Source organism: Ptiloglossa arizonensis, chromosome 8 (assembly GCF_051014685.1).
Source record: "Ptiloglossa arizonensis isolate GNS036 chromosome 8, iyPtiAriz1_principal, whole genome shotgun sequence".
Classification (NCBI taxonomy): domain Eukaryota; kingdom Metazoa; phylum Arthropoda; class Insecta; order Hymenoptera; family Colletidae; genus Ptiloglossa; species Ptiloglossa arizonensis.
In genome coordinates, this window is record NC_135055.1 from 23200962 (window position 1) to 23220230 (window position 19269).

Below are 19269 nucleotides of genomic sequence, written 5' to 3' on the forward strand. Positions count from 1 at the left end.
TTTTAATACTTTTCAATCTATGTTTCAGAAAAATTTTTACAGCACCAATGATCAACACAACATGGAAATATGTATCATATAATATTTCCCTGTACTTTTGTAGATATGTGTATAGGTAGGATACAAATTAAATAATGTAAAAATTAAGTAAGCATTTTGTAGTGGCCACTTAGGCAGGTAATTCTTTTTATAAGAGAAAAAAGAACACTGCAGTGTTTAATGAAGTACATTAGATTTCACATAGGTAGGCTATTACTATTAAGTACAAGCGCTTGTTTAGGTAGGAATAATTGATATCAGTTTTTAAGTACGTTTCGTTTGTTCAATTCTCTTTAATTCTTGCAAAACATGGTATTCCATTTTGAATCGACTTTTATCATAGTCACCCATTATCGAGTAAATTTATCTAACAACTCCTTTCTTTGTTGGTTCTTCGAACAGCGATCCAACCAAGATCGTTTTTCATTCGCATGGTAGGAAAATATAGATAAATAAAAATTCTGTATAAAAAGAGGTTGGCTAGGTAGGGCGGGTTTCCATATGCAGCAACCTCCAAAAGGTGAAACCTGGGCAATCGATATTATTTAGTATGTAATTAACAATCGTATCACGAGTAGCGTCGTAATCCAATTGTTAATTACATAGCAAATAATATGAGCGAATGGCTGCGATCTTAGGTATATGGTTTATTGTAAGATGAGCTCTAATGTAGGATATGTAGGGTAAACTATGTTCTTTTCGTCTTATTTGTCTACGAAGTTATTTATCTGACGTAACAGCCAAAGAACATTTTTCACTGTGTGTATAATTGCAGTTTAAATTAAATTTTTATAAAAACTCATGTTTTTTTGAAAACGGGGTGATACAGCAATTCGACTTCCGGATTCTTGTTTGGAAAATGTGGCAAGGATCACTGGTTATTGGAAGGTAATCGTGTCGGATAATGTAATTAATATGTACGCAGGCAAAGTTCATATGCACAATTGCACATTCATTCCTGTTTAATTCGTGAGAAATTTTGTTATGAAAGTTTTTCTGGTTGAAACGACCTCTTCGTCTAAGAGTGATAATATTAGGAACTATATTCGACTGAATCATCGATGTCGGTAAAGATAGTAAATATAGAAAATTAATCCCTGCATATCATTTGTGGTTCTATCGAACTTATTAATTTTGTAAAATAATCAATTCTCATCGTGTTTAGTTTTAATTCCTATACCTAATAATTTTTATTTCAATCCGAATCGATAATGTTGAAAATGACACGAAAATGGTAAGGCAGCACGTAAGTCCCCGGTTTGTTTGACACGAAAAAAGCATTGCCTACAACGTCTATTATATATTTCATCTGCACGGTAGTTACGTCATAATCGATGGTCAGTTTCCAAACGGCTTGGCCGATAAGTAGATTCCGAACGAACGAATCGGCCATTTTTAGTTGAATTCTGATAGAAACGTAATTGTCTTGCAGTTCTTTATCATTTTAATTTCTCGTTGTGTTTGATTTGTAACTCGGAAACAACGTATGTTGAAATTAGGAAACGCCAATGAGAACGAAACAGTCAACGACAATAGTAGCTTAAAGCTTGGTCGTCGTTTCAACTAGGTGAGAAAAGAAATTTCTTTCAACTTTTAAGTGCCTGTAAACAAAACAAAGGGTGGGGATATAGAAGCACTTTGCAGTATATTGTTTCAATGACTCGTACACCGAACGGTAAATATTTTTATCGGGCTCTTCTATTTTCGTTATGGTAGTGATCACGGCCTGACAATGGGTAACGCTGGGAGTAATCAACCGATTGGTCATCATCACAGCAGCACCAGAGAACATCGTCAAACCAAAGAACATCCACCCCCGTCGCCTGGAAAAGAAGGCCAAGCTTTTGTTTTTGATAAAAAGCCAAGTCAGAAGTTGGTTTTCCAATCGTCTCACGAGGAGGAAGATCCGTTTTATGCCAAGGTTCACCGAATATAGCATTACAGTAAAGAAATTATTAAGCACGTAGTATCCATTTTTCAAAACCTTGTTATTTCTTTTATTTATAGACTGCTGGTCACAATGACAGAGACGACTTTAGTTCTCAACGTCCACGTTCCAATACTGTATCCGAAGGAACAAAAGTAACTGATAGCAAAGTATTGCCAACAGTCTTTAAGTGGGAAGGGGGTGGTAAACAGGTTTATATTAGTGGAACTTTTACGGGATGGAAAACTTTGCCAATGGTTAAGAGTCATGGTGATTTTGTAACAATTATTGATTTACCCGAGGGGGAACATCAATACAAATTCTTTGTTGACGGTGAATGGAGACACGACCCAGATATAGTAAAAAAATGTTTTATTTATTCTAACATTATGAAAATCTGAAATTATTTTCATGTATCCTTTCAAATAATTGTTTTGCAGAAAATTGTTGATAACGGTATGGGTTCCAAAAATAATTTAGTGTCTGTAAGGAAATCTGATTTTGAAGTTTTTCAAGCACTTGCTAAAGACAGCGAGGGTATTATTAGTAGTGCTCAAAAAGAGTATGGTCAAGATATGCCTCCCCACAAACCATGGGAAAAAGTAGCCGGACCACCAATATTGCCACCACATCTCTTACAAGTCATTCTAAATAAAGACACTCCTTTATCTGTAAGTAGTTATGTAGCAAACATATACAAAAAGCTTTATTAGGCACAAAATTAAGTAACATCGTAATTACAGTGTGAACCAACGCTTCTACCAGAACCAAATCATGTTATGTTAAATCATTTATACGCCCTAAGTATCAAAGACAGCGTAATGGTGTTGTCGGCAACGCATCGTTATCGAAAAAAATACGTTACGACTTTACTGTACAAACCAATTTAAGCCTCTGAATCATTCCCGATGTTGTCGGCGATTATTAGTTACATCGAACCAATACATATTTTGTAGGTAAGGTAAGAATATCAACTTTTAAAGAAGAAAAATATTTGAAAACTGGCAGTGTATGAATAGTTTGTTGTGTCTGAAATGTAACATAATGTAATTATTATTTATTAAAGTAAAATATTTTACATTAGACATCTTCCAAATAATATGACTCATTTTTATTGTAAACAAATTTTATTTTGTTCAATGACAAAATTCTTCCGTGATTTATTCAACGAAGATAGTCTGATAGAACTCTTTTTAAAACTTGGCACATTGAATGCTTAATTTAAACTGTGTTATCGGTTATCTCCTCTTGGTAAGCGTACGGCGATTCTGATCTTGTCCTGAGAAAATATGTTCCAGAAGCCGTTTTATCAACGTGTTCTCCCATAAATGCAGTATCGGAATGATTACAATTGCCACCCATAAATTGATCCCAAGTATTGCATTTCCTTGCTACAAATCCCGCTCTGGAGGCGATACTTTCCGTAAAGTACACGTACGATCTTCCGTGACTACATGCCTCTGAAAAGAAGGAAACAGTGGAACAACGTAAGACGTAGTTAAAGGTAAACTGTATAAACTATAAGAATGCACTTTACCTACTACTTCCGGAATACAACAGCAACCAGGTTGAACAGCGGTTCCAGCGTTCGGGTAGAAGTCAGCGCTACCCAAAGGTTGTAAAAACCCTAACACACCGCCGCATGAATGAATAATATCAACAAACAATGCATCTGTAGAATCTAGTCGAGTCTTATCCGTTGTGAGTAAGTGAAATCCCGGCAGAGCAGGATCTAAGCCGGTTATCCTTCCTAAGCGACCAGAAGTCAGTGAACTTCCCACATTTCCAGCTACGTGTGCTCCAAGAGAATGTCCTTAATTGTATAACAATTGTTATGTGGTTAGCAAGTACAAAACAATAGTACATAGATATAATAATATATAAGAATACGTACCGAGAAAGTGAATGTTCTCAGTTTGTAGGCCCGTTTCCGTGACTAAAAATTCGATAAATTCAGCAGCTGTTTTTCCTACTCTTTCAGTGTTTCGCATTGGGCCAAGGTAAAACGTGCTTGCAGCCAAAGGTTGCCAGTCAACCATAACGACATTGCAGTCATCAAAATTTAAATACGCTGTGGAGTTAGAGCAGGTTTTGAAATAAGTCCATTCCTATGAAGATAGTACTTATACAATTTCTTGATATCTAAATACCTTCTTTCATGTTGATGAGACCACCGCTCATTGCGCTCGATTTCCATCCGTGTGTTATAAATTTTGTCTGTCTGGATGGATTGAAACTGGATTCGGAAAGTCCTGTAGTATCGTTTGTATATAATTGAGTACCATTTTCCGGTGTAGACCTTCAAATGCATTGTATTACATTTAAAAAATAATGGTCCAGTATATATTCAAGCAAATATATTGTAAAGTAATTAACTACCGGGTATACAGAATATAAGAGACTTGCGATTCGTCAAAAATGCCTCGTGCGTCGGTTTCCGCGTGTTTCAGTACCGCAACTTGTGGTTGATCGTTTCCATCGGGCATAAAAATCCAGTCTTCTCCGTATCCATCGTACTTTTCTTTTAAACCACTATTCCACGCTTGGCAAATTGTAATATTGCAAAAAGTAAAAAGCAGTGCAGCGGATTGTACCGATTTATTTCTTACAATCATTTTTCTAATCGTAAGGATTACAGATGTACGTACACACGTTACAGATTTTAGAAATGACACTAAAGTAATTACAAAGGAATTTGGTCGCGTGAGTGAAAATTTTAGTACGGAAACGTTCACGTTCCTATCGCTTGTCCTGATCGGATTGCGAAAGCCTCAGGGTGAAACCTTCTTATAAACTCTGACAATATCATAATGGTCGTTAACGGACCCTCACATGGCCCAGTTTCTTTTAGTTTATCTTTAACACCGTATCGTACGTGCGGAAATACTGTCAAGTGGTTCCTCGACGGTGCTTTAAACATTATAATCGTATTCAAGGAGGTGCAGGTTTTTGCCCAATTAACTGTCGTGTATACCGGATATTTTCGTATCGCACAAAAGTAAATAGTAATGCATACATGACATTAAAGGGGGCTCTCGTTCCTCGCACTGATAATTATTGTTAAATTTTTCTGATAATAGTTTAGGAAGTTGCTCAATCTGTTTTCTTGAATGATATGGCAAACAGATCAAGAGGGTGGCATAAAAAGGAAAGTCCCATTACATGAACATAAAATATATTATCACACATCGTCAAGTAACACACTTTTTGTCGATACAAGTCAAAACTGCTTATTCTTTCTATCAATCTAATGTACATACACCGCGTACATTTCAATCCAATGATATTAGTTTAATGTCCCCCTGTGCAATCGTAATAGTATAGAAATTAAAATCAACTTTGTGAACTTCAACCGTATGTGATTATCAAAAAGACAGTGGTCCTCTCGTTGTACCAATCTAGTTTTTTATTCGATGATTCTGCAAAAATATATAACATGTATTGCATCATTGTGAATGTAGTTTTTAGCTCACATTGAACGTGAAGTATTCTTGGGTTTACCCACCATTTGGTAAAGTATTTTCTCCAAATTCTCCATCACCAAAACACCCTACTAATGGTACTTCGGGGAATAATTTTTTGAAAATAGACGACTCAATGTTGCATACGTGAAACATACGTTCTCCACGTGCACAGCACGCAAACATAAATCCCATGGAATGTTTTTTTAAACAGATACGATTCTTAAACGATTTCAATCGTTGTTCGATTCGTTCCTTAGTATTATAACTTTCATCGACAACTATAGACCAGGTGTTTACAGACCCAATCAGAGCAACGCTGACACAAATTGGAAATTTTCCGCAATGGTTGTTTTTATTATCTTTTCTATTACATACTAATAAATCATTAGCCACGCCTCCCCATACAGAAAGTTCATCTGCTGCATAACTAAATTTACAAATGCAAAGATGTATATTTTAATATTATTAAATGAGTAATTAATATCAAATTTAGGATATTTGTTACCATTGTTTTAGGGAGTTAGAAATGCTTAGTGCTGAATTACGACCTTGTGAACTGCTAAACAGTAATAAACATTTTGATATACCAGAATTCTTTTCAGGTGTGTTAAAAACTTTTTTTATTTCTTTACTGTACTTTGCCACAGACTTTGATATATCACGTTTTGTCATTAATCTGTCCGCAATTGTAAATGTTTTAATTGTTACATTGGGTATTTCAGGTAAAAATGCACATACGATTTCTTCCAAATTCTCCTCAATTTCTGTATTATCGATAACAATACCATATGTACCCAAGGTTATAGAATCACAATTTGGTGGAAGAACTTTACAGTGGCAATCTTAACAAAATCAAAATATTATTATTAGAGATTAATTATTAATATTTGATGATTATATGTCAATGAATATTACAATATAATTAAGCTAATAAATACCTTGTTTGTTATATGGTATAGAAATGGATGTAAAAAATAATCCTAACACGGGTTTTATCCGTAATTTTTTAATAATTTTCATTTTAACATGTTCCATGCCTACCCTATGTCCTGTTGTGGAGCATTCTACCAAATAGGCAGGACCTCTAGTTTGTTTTTCACTATTTGCCGCTTCTAACCAGGATCTGTAATATAAAGCGTTACGTTCTAGTGCATTTTACAAAGCCTCAACAAAAATAGGCCAAAAAATTCCATAATAGATACGAAAGACAGACAATTAGAGCAATGCAAAGGAATTCTTCGTCTCGTAGAAGTAGACCTTTCCCAGGGTTATAATGGAAAGTAAGTTTATACATCACTTAAGATACAGAGAAACAGAATAAAAATGGTTTATTGGGTTCGCACCTACAAACCATTGAGGCGTTCGACAATTCCATTCCATTCAAATATTTAAATATAATTCTCAAAACGTCATAGGTTAAATTCTGATTCAAGCATTTCTCACTAATTTTCGCGATCTCCTCGGTACCTAATTCGTCGGTGACATTTTCCCGAATCTTCTTTTGCGGCAAATCCTCCATTTACGCGAACGTTCAAATTTGACAATATTCACGACAATTTATACACAATATTTATTACATAGACTGACTTGAATCACTGGTTCTTGCTTGGCGTCGCGTTGTGTCTGCTTGTGTCACGACAAACATAATAAACAGATCACCACCGTGTCTATGAGTATTTCATTTTCTCTTATTTTGTTTTTCTGTCACGGTTAAGTTTTAATTGTGACTACCCTACGGTTAACGATAATAATAATGACAATGAAAGATCATTGTCCTGGAAAACTAATCTCTCTCTAGAAATCGTAGAGTCTTACGACGAGTCGTTACATTTACATAGAAACGTTACCAGAGACACTAATGGCCTTTCGCGGAAAAAAGAAATAAGGTGCGTGTAATGGGGAACGCTGCTGCAGTGTACCCAAATGATGATATCGCGTTGACGATCGTGGAGAATTCGAATGTAAATATCCTTTTGGTTGAACGATTATTTTCGCCTGGACCTAATGGAGACCGAAACTGAAATGACAGTTTTTCCTGAGAGTACTGGCAATCTTTGCCGCGTTTGTCTTGCAACAAATCAAAATAACCAAAATATTCTTGGAGCTAAATGGAACGATTCGGATAGTACAGACACCCTTGATTTGGCTGAGAAATTCCGTTTGTGCAGCGGTGTAGAGGTCAGTTTAGTATTTAAACCTGTCCCTTTTACTAGCATTCGTCTGTTTTTCTATTTACTAATAAAGGTTTTCTATGGTTAGATAATGGAGAACGATGGTTTACCTACTACTATTTGTATGGAATGTATAATCAAAGTCAATAATGCTCATGAATTGAGAAAACAATGTCATCAATCGGATATCCGATTAAGAGAAGTATATGGAAAACAATGCAATTCAAATAAATTTAAAACCACCAAAGTAAATATTTGTGCACACATGAAAAATAATTAAATTTACAAAATTGTTATCAATTTCTTTCTTTTTATTAGGATCAATGTTGTCAGACCGAATATACCTTTACCTCTGATTTTATCAAAGTGGAAACAAATGCAGCTTCTGTATTAGATCGTGATGTCTCTACAATTGTAAACTCTAATCCTGATGCAGAACTAGAAGAACTTACAGCAATTACTGAATCTAATAGTGTAGAATGCAATGAACTTAATAATCATCCAAATTTCACCTTTACTAAATGTAAACAAACAGGGTATGAAAAAAGTATTACAGGAAAGGAGGTGTATCGAACAAGAAGAACAACAATGTTCAAAAGAGTGACCTCCATGGAGAACTTAAAGAATCATAAAGAAAGACAGAGGCAGTACATTAAAAAGAATACAAACATTAAGCGGGATATTGTAGAAAATGATCTTTCTACAAATGAGAATATAGATTCTCAAAATTCTTATACTTGCCCAAAATGTACAAGATGTTACTCTAGCAAGAAATCTCTGGACAAACACATAGCAACTCATAAGGAGAAACAATTTATGTGCGACGTATGCAATAAACAATTTGTTCAACTTGATGAATTGGTAAAACATAACAAATTGCACAAGGTTAAAGAAAAACTTAAACCAGTACTATGTAGAATATGTAATAAGAACTTTAAAAAAACCGACACTATGGTACGACATTTAAATGTTCATAAAAGAGCAAATCCAAAAGAAGTTCTCTCTATTCTAAAAGAAATTAGGGACAGAAGAAAATTAGAAAATAACAGTGAACTAAAGGAAAGGGTTGCTGAAATTGGTATTAACAGCAAAAGAAAAGAATGTGTAAATAATGAAAATAATGCATCAGACATGCTTAAGAAGTGTACATTTGAGTCTGAACTGAAAAGTTCTAACTCTCATTTAACAAATACAGATGTTGGTATTGACAAACAATTCGATACTCTCCATGATACAACGTTTCATCGATGTAAACATTGCAGTAAATGCTACTTGACTAATGAATCACTTCAAGAACATTTGCTTATTCATGTCGAAAAAAAATTCGTTTGTAACGTGTGCAATATGAAGTTTTTCCGTCAAGATAGATTAGAAAGTCATAAAACTCGCTATGGACACAACGAAGATAAAGCGTCTTTGGAAACGCAGAAACCATCCGATGATAAGTCGGCTATTAAATTAATAAATAGCTGGATAAAGGAAGAGCTTGACTCGGATAATGAAGAGAAGGGCTTTCCTTGTAAAATTTGTGGAAAATCATATGATACTAAAAGATCTCTTTTAAAGCATCAACTAAATACCCACAATTCACAAGAAGAAAGCTGTGGAAATTGCGGAGAAATATGTAACTGCGATATAAAGGATAAAGATCAGCAGAAATCGAACGACCTATTGAAACCGTATCGATGCGATGAATGTAATAAATCTTTTGAGAAAGAAGTCAAATTGCAGAGGCACGTAAGGATTCATGAACGTGCCAAGGAGCAGGAAGACGCAAATTTCAAACGATTTTTGTGTCATATATGTAGTAAAACGTTTAGACAAAATACAGGTCTTATGTTTCATATGAGAACGCACACTGGCTATAAACCTCACGTTTGCAAGTACTGTGGAAGAGGATTTACATCGAATTCGAATTGCATCAATCACGAAAGGACGCATACTGGCGACAGACCGTTCGTTTGTCATTTTTGCAGTGCTGCTTTTGCCAAGTCGTGTACTCTAAAAGCACACATTACAACACATACTGGGGAAGCCAATTATCATTGTAAAACATGTGGAAAATCATTTAGAAGACTAAAGTATTTGAAAGAGCACAGATTCACGCATACTGGTGAAAAACCATATGCTTGCAAGATATGCGGCACGGCGTATAGTCATAACGGTAGTTTATTTGTGCACGAAAAAAAATGTAAAGCTCAGTATCAGAATGCTCAAAACTATTGTCAATCTGAGACACCTTCGCCAAGCGTAACACCCATTATCACGATTTTACCTCAAGCCCATCTAAACGAAATTATCGTTCCGTTGAATATTCAAAATACCAAAACGTACGTTGACGACATCCAGAGAATGAGTTCCCCAAGTATTGATAGCGTAAGTCCTGTTGGTACTCCAGATCTACATGTTCATCCAAATTCCGATACTTCTGATGTTTCTTTGACCGTCAAGGACTTCGCTTTCATCGGACATATGTTTCAATCGTAGAACGATTTAAACCAATAATCGACGCTCGAGTTACAATGTTTCTGTGATAAATTTTCAGTTTGCGAATGTGTTTCGGCTAGCGAATAAACTGTATTTCGCATTTTAAGAAAACAAGTGTAGCGAATGCGCGAAACGTTTATTACTGCATTTTTAACAAGTATTACGCGCTGTATATTGTATTTTATACATTATAGGACGTGGGAGAATAATGGGTCTATTTTGCTTTAATTTGTACAACATAGTGCGAATAATATTCGTACGAGGTAGCGTCGAATATTATCGTTGTATAAAGGAGCAAGGATAGTCTATAAAATAAAATAACAAAAATCTATCCCTCCCCCCCCTTTTTTTTTTATTAGGCATTATTTATTAATTTAGAATTGTATAAATTTTTACTTTATTCTTTTTGGTCAACAGAAGTTAAGAATGTTAATAGATCGCCATCTATGAGATATCGACCTAACTATTTGTCGATACGTAAATCGACTATAAAGTGAAGTGGTCAGTTCGTCACAGACGAGATATCCTCGCCGTGTTTCATATTGAACACAGCACAGATTGTCCAAGTACATAGTGTTTGTAATGTAAACGTTCGTGATCTGTACAAGTGCAATGAAGTGTTGTGAAACTGGTGAAGTTCTTTTTTTTAAGATGTGTGACAAAACTTTTAATTTCACTTTCGTTTAAACATACATATACAAGTTACGCAAGTATCACACTTTCAGTCATTTTTCTAAAACTTTATACATACTGCAAATAAAATTCTTTAGAGATTATCTTTATTTGCAAGTGGTTTTACTTCGTTGATGGGAACGATGAGTATTCGATAGATTAAGTTCCATTTACGCGCTATATTTGTATTAGATTTATATATATATTTCATTGCCTGTTTTGTGCGAATGTAGAAGTTCCATGAATGCGTCGTCGCCGCTTTTATTTGTCCGATAATGTTCCGTCTAATTGTTTAAATAAAATGTTACTTGTGCGATGAAAATCGTGCGTTACATGTAAAAGACATGTGGTTAGAAATTGTGGAACATTTAAAAGATGCGTCTTTGGTTGCAAAGATTCAAAAAGCTTTCGGTGTTAACATACATTATAGAAAAAATTTGAAAGAACATTATGAGGAAGATTCAAGTAACGAGATACACGAAATTGCTTCTCGAAAACTTGAACATGACCTGCATAATTTTCCGCCGAATTGTGGACAACCAAAAGAAAATGGTCATGTTCCGACTGAGAGAAAATCCATCAATTTACCGAGTACCTACACATTGAACGATAAGCGAAAACAATTATCTTTGGTTGCTGAAAATTTGAATTACACCATATCAAATTATTTTTGGTATTATCTGTTTCTATTTGGAACAGAATTAGGAGATGAAATATTTTATTCTACGTTTATACCTTTTTGGTTTTGGAATATTGATGGAGCTGTGGGTAGACGAATTGTTTTAGTATGGTCTATTATTATGACTACAGGTAAGTTATTATTTAATAGAACTTGATATGTTTAATTTCAATGTACATTCACTATTGTTGCATTATAAAATTATATATATGTAGGTCAAATGTTAAAAGATATTATTCGTTGGCCACGACCTTTGTGTCCACCAGCAGTTCGATTGCAAGCAAAATGGTCAGAAGAATATGGAATGCCATCTACCCATGCTATGATTGGCATATCAATTCCATTCAGTGTAGTATTATTTACAATGAATAGATATATTTACTCTCTTTCTATTGGTTGGACAATTGCTTTTCTTTGGTAAGTGATACATTATGCCTTAACAGCAGGTTTATGAAGTTAATAAGGGACTGGAAGTACAGCTATCTTTATCTGTTTGAAAGGTGTACACTTGTGTGTATGAGCAGGCTCTATTTGGGCATGCACACAGTGTTAGACATTTTAGCCGGCTTAATACTAGCCATTGTATTAATGATTCCACTAGTACCTTTAGTGGACATGATTAATGATTATATCATTTGTAATGTTTGGGCTTTAGCAACTTTAATCGCCATTAGTATATGCGTTATAGTTTATTATCCCTGCAGTAAAAAATGGACACCAACGAGGTAATAAATGGAATTATATTATATTCTATGGACACATTACGGTGATTGCACATAATGACTTTTTCATTATAGAGGTGACACTAGTATGGTGGTGTCTGTTACTACTGGAGTTCATGTAGGAGCATGGCTTAATTACAGTACCGGAGCCATGTTGGCTCCAGCAAAGCAGCCACCATATCGCATTGTTTGGCCTTCTTATCTAATGTTTGGTTGCATGATACTTAGAACAGTACTTGGATTTTGCAGCATTCTTGCGACAAGAACTATTTGCAAATCTCTTAGTTATGGAACAATATGTGCCATATTAAAAATTAATTCCAAGGATCTTATGAGAAGTAGAAATTATTCAGAAAATAAAAATAAGGTTTTTGTCGATCTAGTCCACAAGTATGTAACTTGTTTCATGATAGGTGTAAATACAGTGTATTTTTTGCCAAATGTTTTTGCTATGATTGGAATTGGTAGACCTACATTTTATACAGAGATATAAAATGATTGTGACTCTCAATTACAAAAATAATGGCATATTAAACTTCCTGAGTTTATACCTGCACTTCTATTGATGCAGTGTGCCATAAAATGTAATTAATGTAATCTCCACGTATATTGCTACATTCCAATACCAGTGTTTGTGATATTGTTTTTATGTACATAAAATAGTTACATGTTATCCTGTAAATTGTTTTGATAAGGTATTTGTTTGAAATCCCTTATACCAAAAAGTATAAGTTATATTTTTCACAGTTGTTACAGATATTCAATCCATACATGTGTTGTTCACATACAGGTTTTCATGTAACTTTATAAACTTAATACTAGTTATGCTATTCACGCACATTAAAGGGCTATTTTTACCGAAAAAACAAGTAAATTGAAATAGACAATACTGCTTTTTACATTTTATATCTTTTGAAATGTAATGATTAATGTTACAATGTTCCATATTTGTTAACATTACACGCGAAACAGATTTTTGTTATAATAAAACAATTAATAAAATTAACCCGTTTATATTTACTATCCATTAACTTTGAACATTGTTTGAATCACTTTGCACAGGCATATCTAATCTTAATACCTACAAAAATTACGAATAATAATGTGAAATATGTCCATAACAAAATAAACTTTACAATAAACAGATACCTGTCTTACCCTGAGATCTACATCTAGAAGACATTTTACACATGCTATATTTATGATATATGGAACTGTAAGGTCATATGCGAGGCTAGTATTGTCAACAGTAATTACAACACGATTTTCATCCAGAAGTACGTCCACATCTTTACCAGTAGTCTGTACAAAATGTAATAGTCCATAGTTTTCTTCATCATTTGTTGTAAATAAAATTATGTCTTACCCCTTTAGTCATTTGAAATAAACCAATTAAACGTGTTGCTGGTCCGGTTGAAGGTTGTTTCAGTAATAAATAATTCAATTTTGAAGTGTCAGTAGATTCAAAAGAAGCATTTTCTAATTGATTAATTTCAGTTTCTTCTCTACAAATATTTCTTGTAGGAGATTTGATTTCTTCAATAAGTGGTTTTTTAATGTGCAAATTAGTTCGTGGTTCACGATTTTCAATTCTGTGGTTTTGTAGTTCTCCCATGACCTATAATTAACGCAACAAAAATCTGGTACCGATTATACTTGGTTATTATATAATTAGAAAACAATTTTACCTTACGATACTTAAGAATCACAAAGTCCTCTGAATTTAAATGCTTCTTAAACTTATCTGATACAGCATTGATTATAACTAGTATTGTAAACATTTTAAAATTCTCCTTTTTTTGACATTTATCAAAATATTTTGTATTAATTGCAATATCGTACGTTAAACAAGGAGATCCACCTATGATATTAAATATTAAAGTAATATTGTTAAGTATTACTTGTATATTATCAAATATTATTCTTTATTAAATGTATGTCCAAGATTTATGTACCTTTATCAGATTCAAATCTTTCAGTACCAATACTAACAGGTATTAGAAACTGTGATTCATCCGATAATACCTTAAGAAGTTCTGCATCGGATAAAACTGCAGGTTCTGGTACTTTATCCGATGTACAAATGTTTAAAAAAACTTTCTCTCCATTGTCAGTTTTTGTTTTCACGCATATACCTAGAATATGACATAAGCAGAAATTACCTATACAATGCAAGTAAATATTGTTACTCTGGGATATTGAAATATATACCTGGGTTAGGTCGGATGATAAAGAAAGGTTTTAAATTAGATTGTTTGGGTAAATCATCAATTTGTTGCGCATTTTCCTAGAAAAATTAAAACTATGTAAATATTAATTTCACCATAATATTTACATGATTATATTTACTTACAGGTAGTATTAAATTTTTCGTTAATATCGCATCATCGATATCAAGAAATGTTCTATTATTCATAATTTAAAAGTTTTGCAATTATACGTTTCTTTTTCTGTCTAATTCTATTATTAACAACGTACACAGAGGTTCATTAATTCGTTCTGTTTGAAGACAATATGACACGTTAAATGTATCCTTTTTTCCTTCACAACAAGTTTATTTACAGTGGTCGTACGACTAATGTTGATGTTGAGACGCTAGACAGTATTATTTAAACATCAGAACAGGTTAAAAATTCAATAACTAGTTCGTTATATATTAAATATATATTGTTGTATTTTAATGTATTATGAATCAGAATTTATTCTCAAAATAATATGATTTCATTTGCGATGTAGGGACAAAATGCACATGTAGGTTAAATACCGAAGGTGATGTGCATGTTTTGCTTCTTGTCGAAATTTGAAAATTTTATATTATGAAACTACATCTGTAACATTTAGTACAGAAACGAAAGTTTTTGCAGTACTTGCAAATTTTTTGGCACAAATTATCGTATAGAGTTCAATTTTATTAAAATGGCAAAGTGCATGAACGCATTGGATGGATTTACTCTTAGGTATATGAAATTAAATAAATTTTGTAATATGTTATGTACCCGAAGACAGGACGTGTATTGAACTATTCATTTTAGTGATATAACACAGCAAGATGGGCTTATTTTTGAAATTGGCGAATATCAAGATATGGACGAGGAAGAATTTTCTTACTCATCCGCCGTACCATTAACAAACAAAGAAGTATTAAATCTGTTAAATATGAACAATGTTGAAGACGATAACGACGACGACAACACAAACAATAACAGTAATATAGAGGACAACTTTACTGTGCTCTGTAACATAAGCTTTGAAAAATTAAAGTCGAAAATGACAGATATTCTTGGAAATACAAAAGTAAAATCTATGTTTTATAAATTTCTGTATGTTTTATATTTTTCGTGAAATAATGTATTTCCTTTTTATATTATTTATAGATTATGAAGCTTGTGAAACAGAAAGGTGTTGGACCGACTATACCTTCCAATGGGAAAGTTAGTATAAAATACGTGGGATATTTCGAGTACATGGACGAACCGTTTGATTCTAGTTTTATTCGAGGAAGATCAGAAACATTTTATCTTGGTCAGGGCATGTTAATACCTGGTTTAGAGATTGCTATATTATCTATGCAAAAATATGAAATAGCTGTATTCATTATACATCCTGATTTGGCATATGGAAAATATGGTTGTGCTCCGCGCATCCCTCCAAATGCAGAAATTTTGTTTATAGTACATCTAATCGATTTTGTGGACAATGAGTCTATCAATGTTGTCGAAAATTTGTCTATCGAAGAGAGAAAAATATTTGCAAATACCGTTAAAGGGGTTCAAGCTAAGTTTAATACCGCCAAGTTTAACTTCAAGATGCACAAAATCAAACAAGCGATACGAGAGTAAGTAATTTTAGAGCTTAATGCAATTGTACAAAATTAATATTATAACTCTGGCAATGTACGTTAGGTATGGTAAAGCAATTCAATGGTTAGAACAGGCAGAATTAAAGAATCAAGAGGAAGAAAACGAAATGAAGAATCTACTTTCAAAAGGCTATACGAATCTTGCAGTTTGTTACAATTTGGAAAATATGCCACGTCGTGCTTGTAGCGCGTGCAGTAGAGTACTAACGCCATCTGCTAAAACTTATTTCAAGTATGATTTGCTAATTTATTTTTACCGTACCAAAGAGTAACTATATAGATGTAAGAATACTTTATGCTTTATGGTACAGTTACGGTCGAGCGTTATTGAAAATGGGAGAGTACGATAAAGCGATGGAAAAATTGCAAATTGCTTATAAACTAGAGCCTAAAAACGAAGCAACTGTTAAGGAAATGAAACTGGTAAATAAAAATTAAATTACAGAATAGGCCGTAATTACGAAAACGTTTCATCTCCCTTGTTAATTTTAGGTGAATGAAAAGCAAAGAAAGTACTTGGAAGTAGAGAAGCAACTTTGGACAAATTGTCTGGGAAACGAGCAAAAAGAAAAAAAGGAAACAGTTTTTCAGAAAGCTGTGCGTAAGATGTGCGAAAATTTCGCTCAAGATAACCAGCTGTTAAGGCAACCACTTCCCGAAGCATTAACACCGCAGGAAGATGCATGTATACGCGAACAAGCCGCTGCATTTGGTCTCATAGTTACTACACACCAAAGATACGGCAGAGAAATAACGTATCTTAACAAATTTAATTACTAACGTTGCTACGTTGATCCAAAGTTAAGTATTAAGTACACAATGAATTAAATAGGAATACTGTATATACTTTTATATTTTTGGAAGAAAAAGTGTTACATTTTGCGAAAATTTTCTTCGTTTTTGTCTTATTTTTACACTCGAAGGATCATAGGAAGCTTAGCACGAGTTTCATATTTTTTATTAGATCGGAGAATTAAAAAAAGCGGAAGAAATTTAAGCTATACATAATTATTTCTTTTTTTTTTGGACTCGAAATTTATCATTACAGCTACAAGATAAAAGGGATATCAAATAGAATGTATAAAGAGTTCTTAATAGCGACGAAATAATCGCGAGTGTAGGATTTATAAATATCGGTAAAAGTGTATATAAAATTATTTAAAGGTTTACATCGAGATTTCCATAGATGAATTTTCTGGAAGAGGCTTTTCGATGTCAGTTCCAAATCGTACTCTGTACTTTCGTCTCACGATATTCCAATCGACGATGTTTTCAATTTTCATCGAACCTTTTAAAGATAATTGACTTTCCAAGGGATTTGGTCGAAGTAATGGAAAATTACTGGCGTCGCGTTGTTGCGGTGATATTCCATTATCCTAAGCGAAAAGAAAATAATATTAATCGATACTTTAGGATGAATTGAATTTCGATATTCTACGTACCTGAAGAAACGAATGTCCGGTAAATAGACGCATCACTCCCGTTTTACTTTCCCCGCTTCTTCGATTTTTGCACGGTTTTACGAGGTACGCGATCCAGGAAGTAACGAGGTTCAGAGGCGAAGGAGCAGTTCGTGTTCTTGAAAAGGCAGGTGTGCCGATCTTTGTTACTTACTGTAGATCGTTGCGTTGTACGAGTTGTAAAAAACTTTCCTGTCTTTATCTTTGAACAGCAATACCGGTACGTGGCGACGATACAACGGAGTCTTGGTAATCCGAAGTAAACAGGACCGAAGTAAGGTTCGAAGGAGGTTCGGCGTAAACACTTGTATTTGAAATTAGTTTCTATTCGCCTATCGGTACTTTATCGACTCGACCGTAATTTAGCCTCGAGATTTGTTACGGTATCGATTCCGCGAAGTCTTTTTAACGATTAGTATTTTCGCTTTAGAGATACCGACCAACATCGGGCAACGAAATACATCGTAAATACGAAGATAGTCTTCGAAATAGAATCTCGAACTAAGAGGACATCGGTTGAAACGAAATTCGAATTAAACGGTACACGGATTATCAAGACTCCACTGTACGAGCACTCTTCGCGGCACTTGACTTACTTTTGCATTTTGCGAATGAGTTTGCTGAGTCCGTACTTCCATTCGATGTCGCTCTGGGACTGAATATTTTGGTACGTGTCGGACATCATCGCGATCAATAGATTGATCAGTACTATGACGCTAACCAACATATACAGAGAGAAAGATACCTGCCGGAACATTACCAGGAGATCATTGATCGCGAATCGTTGAGCTGTGAACGGTGCTAGATCGAGCGCTACCAGTGTACGTTGATCTGACCTTAAAGAAATATATCGTCCAGCTTGGTTGCATCTTTCGTTTTAACGATATTGCGAAGTGTTCCGTCTCCTTCTGGCCGAAAATAGCGAAGAAAAGATTTTCCGTGATATCGATGGGATTCACTTTCACTGGAAGAACGTAATCAAGCGTCTAAGTTGGCAAACGTTTTGTTTCTGGATCGAGTCCAGTCACGTGACTTGTGTCCGCGTGGATTTACGTTTCGATCGTTGCGATCCAATCGTAAAAATTGAAAACGTCGACCCAGAGCCGTTTAAACGAAACTCGCGGGGTCAGATCGGGGCGTAGATAGATTCGGTTAGCATTTCTAAGCGTATCCGTACGAAATGAAAATCTCCGGCTCTGGGTCGATCGAAAGAAAGAGATACGCGTACCATGAAATGCGAAACGATAAGGAAAACCAAGGAGAATGAAAACGATCGGTGGTATCGGGAGAGGAAGTCGTGACGCGAATGATCGTTAATGAATTTTGAACGTTCGAAGCAGCGTATGCGTGACGGTCGAATCGGCATCGATGATATCGAAATTCAAGGTATCATGATCGAGCGATGTTACAGAATGCGTGTTCTGATCGATAGGAAGCTGATCGATCGGCGGACGGTCGATGCACCGATTTCACGCTACAATTGAATCGTACGAATACACGTTCGATTTCGTTGAGTAGCAAGCGTCGTGATGATCGGGCCAGCAAAGCATGCACACATGCGGTACGGTTTGAATCCGTCGCTTCGTTGTAAGATCGAGGAATCGGGTTCTCGATTCGTCGGTTTATCGGTGAAACATTTAAATAGCAGACAACACGAGTGACACGGTGCACACAGAGACTAACCGTCGATTGTATCGTCGGGTTCTTACGCAGAGGGTCGCTTCCTCGGTATTTCCTGTCTAAAGCATGGCTGAAACGATAATCGTGTTACAAATCGTGGCGCGTGAAA

At 34.6% G+C, this 19269-nt stretch overlaps 8 protein-coding genes across 14 annotated transcripts; 4 read left to right on the plus strand and 4 right to left on the minus strand.

Annotated features, from left to right (window-relative positions):
- Positions 1-1397: 1397 nt before the first annotated feature.
- Alc (5'-AMP-activated protein kinase subunit beta-1) lies at positions 1398-3051 on the plus strand. The gene is made up of 5 exons (XM_076318333.1): positions 1398-1606; positions 1756-1960; positions 2047-2325; positions 2407-2637; positions 2710-3051. The coding sequence occupies exons 2-5, from the start codon at positions 1772-1774 to the stop codon at positions 2854-2856; spliced, it is 846 nt and encodes a 281-aa protein (XP_076174448.1). The 5' UTR covers positions 1398-1606; positions 1756-1771; the 3' UTR covers positions 2857-3051.
- Positions 3052-3062: 11 nt separating this feature from the next.
- LOC143150216 (pancreatic triacylglycerol lipase) lies at positions 3063-4591 on the minus strand. The gene is made up of 5 exons (XM_076318327.1): positions 4346-4591; positions 4117-4265; positions 3861-4037; positions 3504-3779; positions 3063-3426 (listed from the first exon to the last, which is right to left on the minus strand). Exons 1-5 carry the CDS (start codon positions 4579-4581, stop codon positions 3188-3190), a joined length of 1077 nt encoding a protein of 358 aa, XP_076174442.1. The 5' UTR covers positions 4582-4591; the 3' UTR covers positions 3063-3187.
- A 90-nt stretch (positions 4592-4681) lies between these two features.
- Positions 4682-7268, minus strand: LOC143150215 (F-box only protein 22-like). Its single transcript, XM_076318326.1, has 5 exons — positions 6774-7268; positions 6369-6553; positions 5936-6272; positions 5472-5857; positions 4682-5385 (listed from the first exon to the last, which is right to left on the minus strand). Exons 1-5 carry the CDS (start codon positions 6947-6949, stop codon positions 5315-5317), a joined length of 1155 nt encoding a protein of 384 aa, XP_076174441.1. The 5' UTR covers positions 6950-7268; the 3' UTR covers positions 4682-5314.
- Positions 6472-10495, plus strand: LOC143150211 (uncharacterized). Its single transcript, XM_076318319.1, has 4 exons — positions 6472-6710; positions 7269-7608; positions 7690-7848; positions 7920-10495. The coding sequence occupies exons 2-4, from the start codon at positions 7435-7437 to the stop codon at positions 10086-10088; spliced, it is 2502 nt and encodes an 833-aa protein (XP_076174434.1). The 5' UTR covers positions 6472-6710; positions 7269-7434; the 3' UTR covers positions 10089-10495.
- A 47-nt stretch (positions 10496-10542) lies between these two features.
- Positions 10543-13161, plus strand: LOC143150214 (sphingosine-1-phosphate phosphatase 2). 3 transcript variants are annotated; one of them, XM_076318323.1, is made up of 5 exons: positions 10543-10794; positions 10994-11570; positions 11655-11856; positions 11940-12164; positions 12237-13161. In XM_076318323.1, exons 2-5 carry the CDS (start codon positions 11105-11107, stop codon positions 12652-12654), a joined length of 1311 nt encoding a protein of 436 aa, XP_076174438.1. In that variant the 5' UTR covers positions 10543-10794; positions 10994-11104; the 3' UTR covers positions 12655-13161. The 3 variants fall into 3 exon arrangements, with proteins under 3 accessions (XP_076174438.1, XP_076174440.1, XP_076174437.1); XM_076318325.1 differs by having other exon boundaries at positions 10543-10719; XM_076318322.1 differs by having other exon boundaries at positions 10543-11570.
- On the minus strand, positions 13052-16226 carry Pih1d1 (PIH1 domain containing 1). 5 transcript variants are annotated; one of them, XM_076318330.1, is made up of 8 exons: positions 16141-16226; positions 14515-14756; positions 14373-14448; positions 14117-14296; positions 13850-14022; positions 13528-13779; positions 13311-13463; positions 13052-13242 (listed from the first exon to the last, which is right to left on the minus strand). In XM_076318330.1, exons 2-8 carry the CDS (start codon positions 14575-14577, stop codon positions 13189-13191), a joined length of 951 nt encoding a protein of 316 aa, XP_076174445.1. In that variant the 5' UTR covers positions 14578-14756; positions 16141-16226; the 3' UTR covers positions 13052-13188. The 5 variants fall into 5 exon arrangements, with proteins under 5 accessions (XP_076174445.1, XP_076174444.1, XP_076174446.1 ...); XM_076318329.1 differs by having other exon boundaries at positions 15702-16225; XM_076318331.1 differs by having other exon boundaries at positions 16176-16222.
- On the plus strand, positions 14604-18348 carry Shu (inactive peptidyl-prolyl cis-trans isomerase shutdown). Its single transcript, XM_076318321.1, has 7 exons — positions 14604-14786; positions 14898-15118; positions 15194-15455; positions 15536-15996; positions 16064-16252; positions 16332-16443; positions 16513-18348. Exons 2-7 carry the CDS (start codon positions 15078-15080, stop codon positions 16798-16800), a joined length of 1353 nt encoding a protein of 450 aa, XP_076174436.1. The 5' UTR covers positions 14604-14786; positions 14898-15077; the 3' UTR covers positions 16801-18348.
- Positions 16626-19237, minus strand: LOC143150219 (short transient receptor potential channel 6). The gene is made up of 6 exons (XM_076318334.1): positions 19164-19237; positions 18317-18444; positions 18077-18225; positions 17463-17598; positions 17191-17396; positions 16626-17068 (listed from the first exon to the last, which is right to left on the minus strand). Exons 2-6 carry the CDS (start codon positions 18347-18349, stop codon positions 17029-17031), a joined length of 564 nt encoding a protein of 187 aa, XP_076174449.1. The 5' UTR covers positions 18350-18444; positions 19164-19237; the 3' UTR covers positions 16626-17028.
- Positions 19238-19269: the final 32 nt, after the last annotated feature.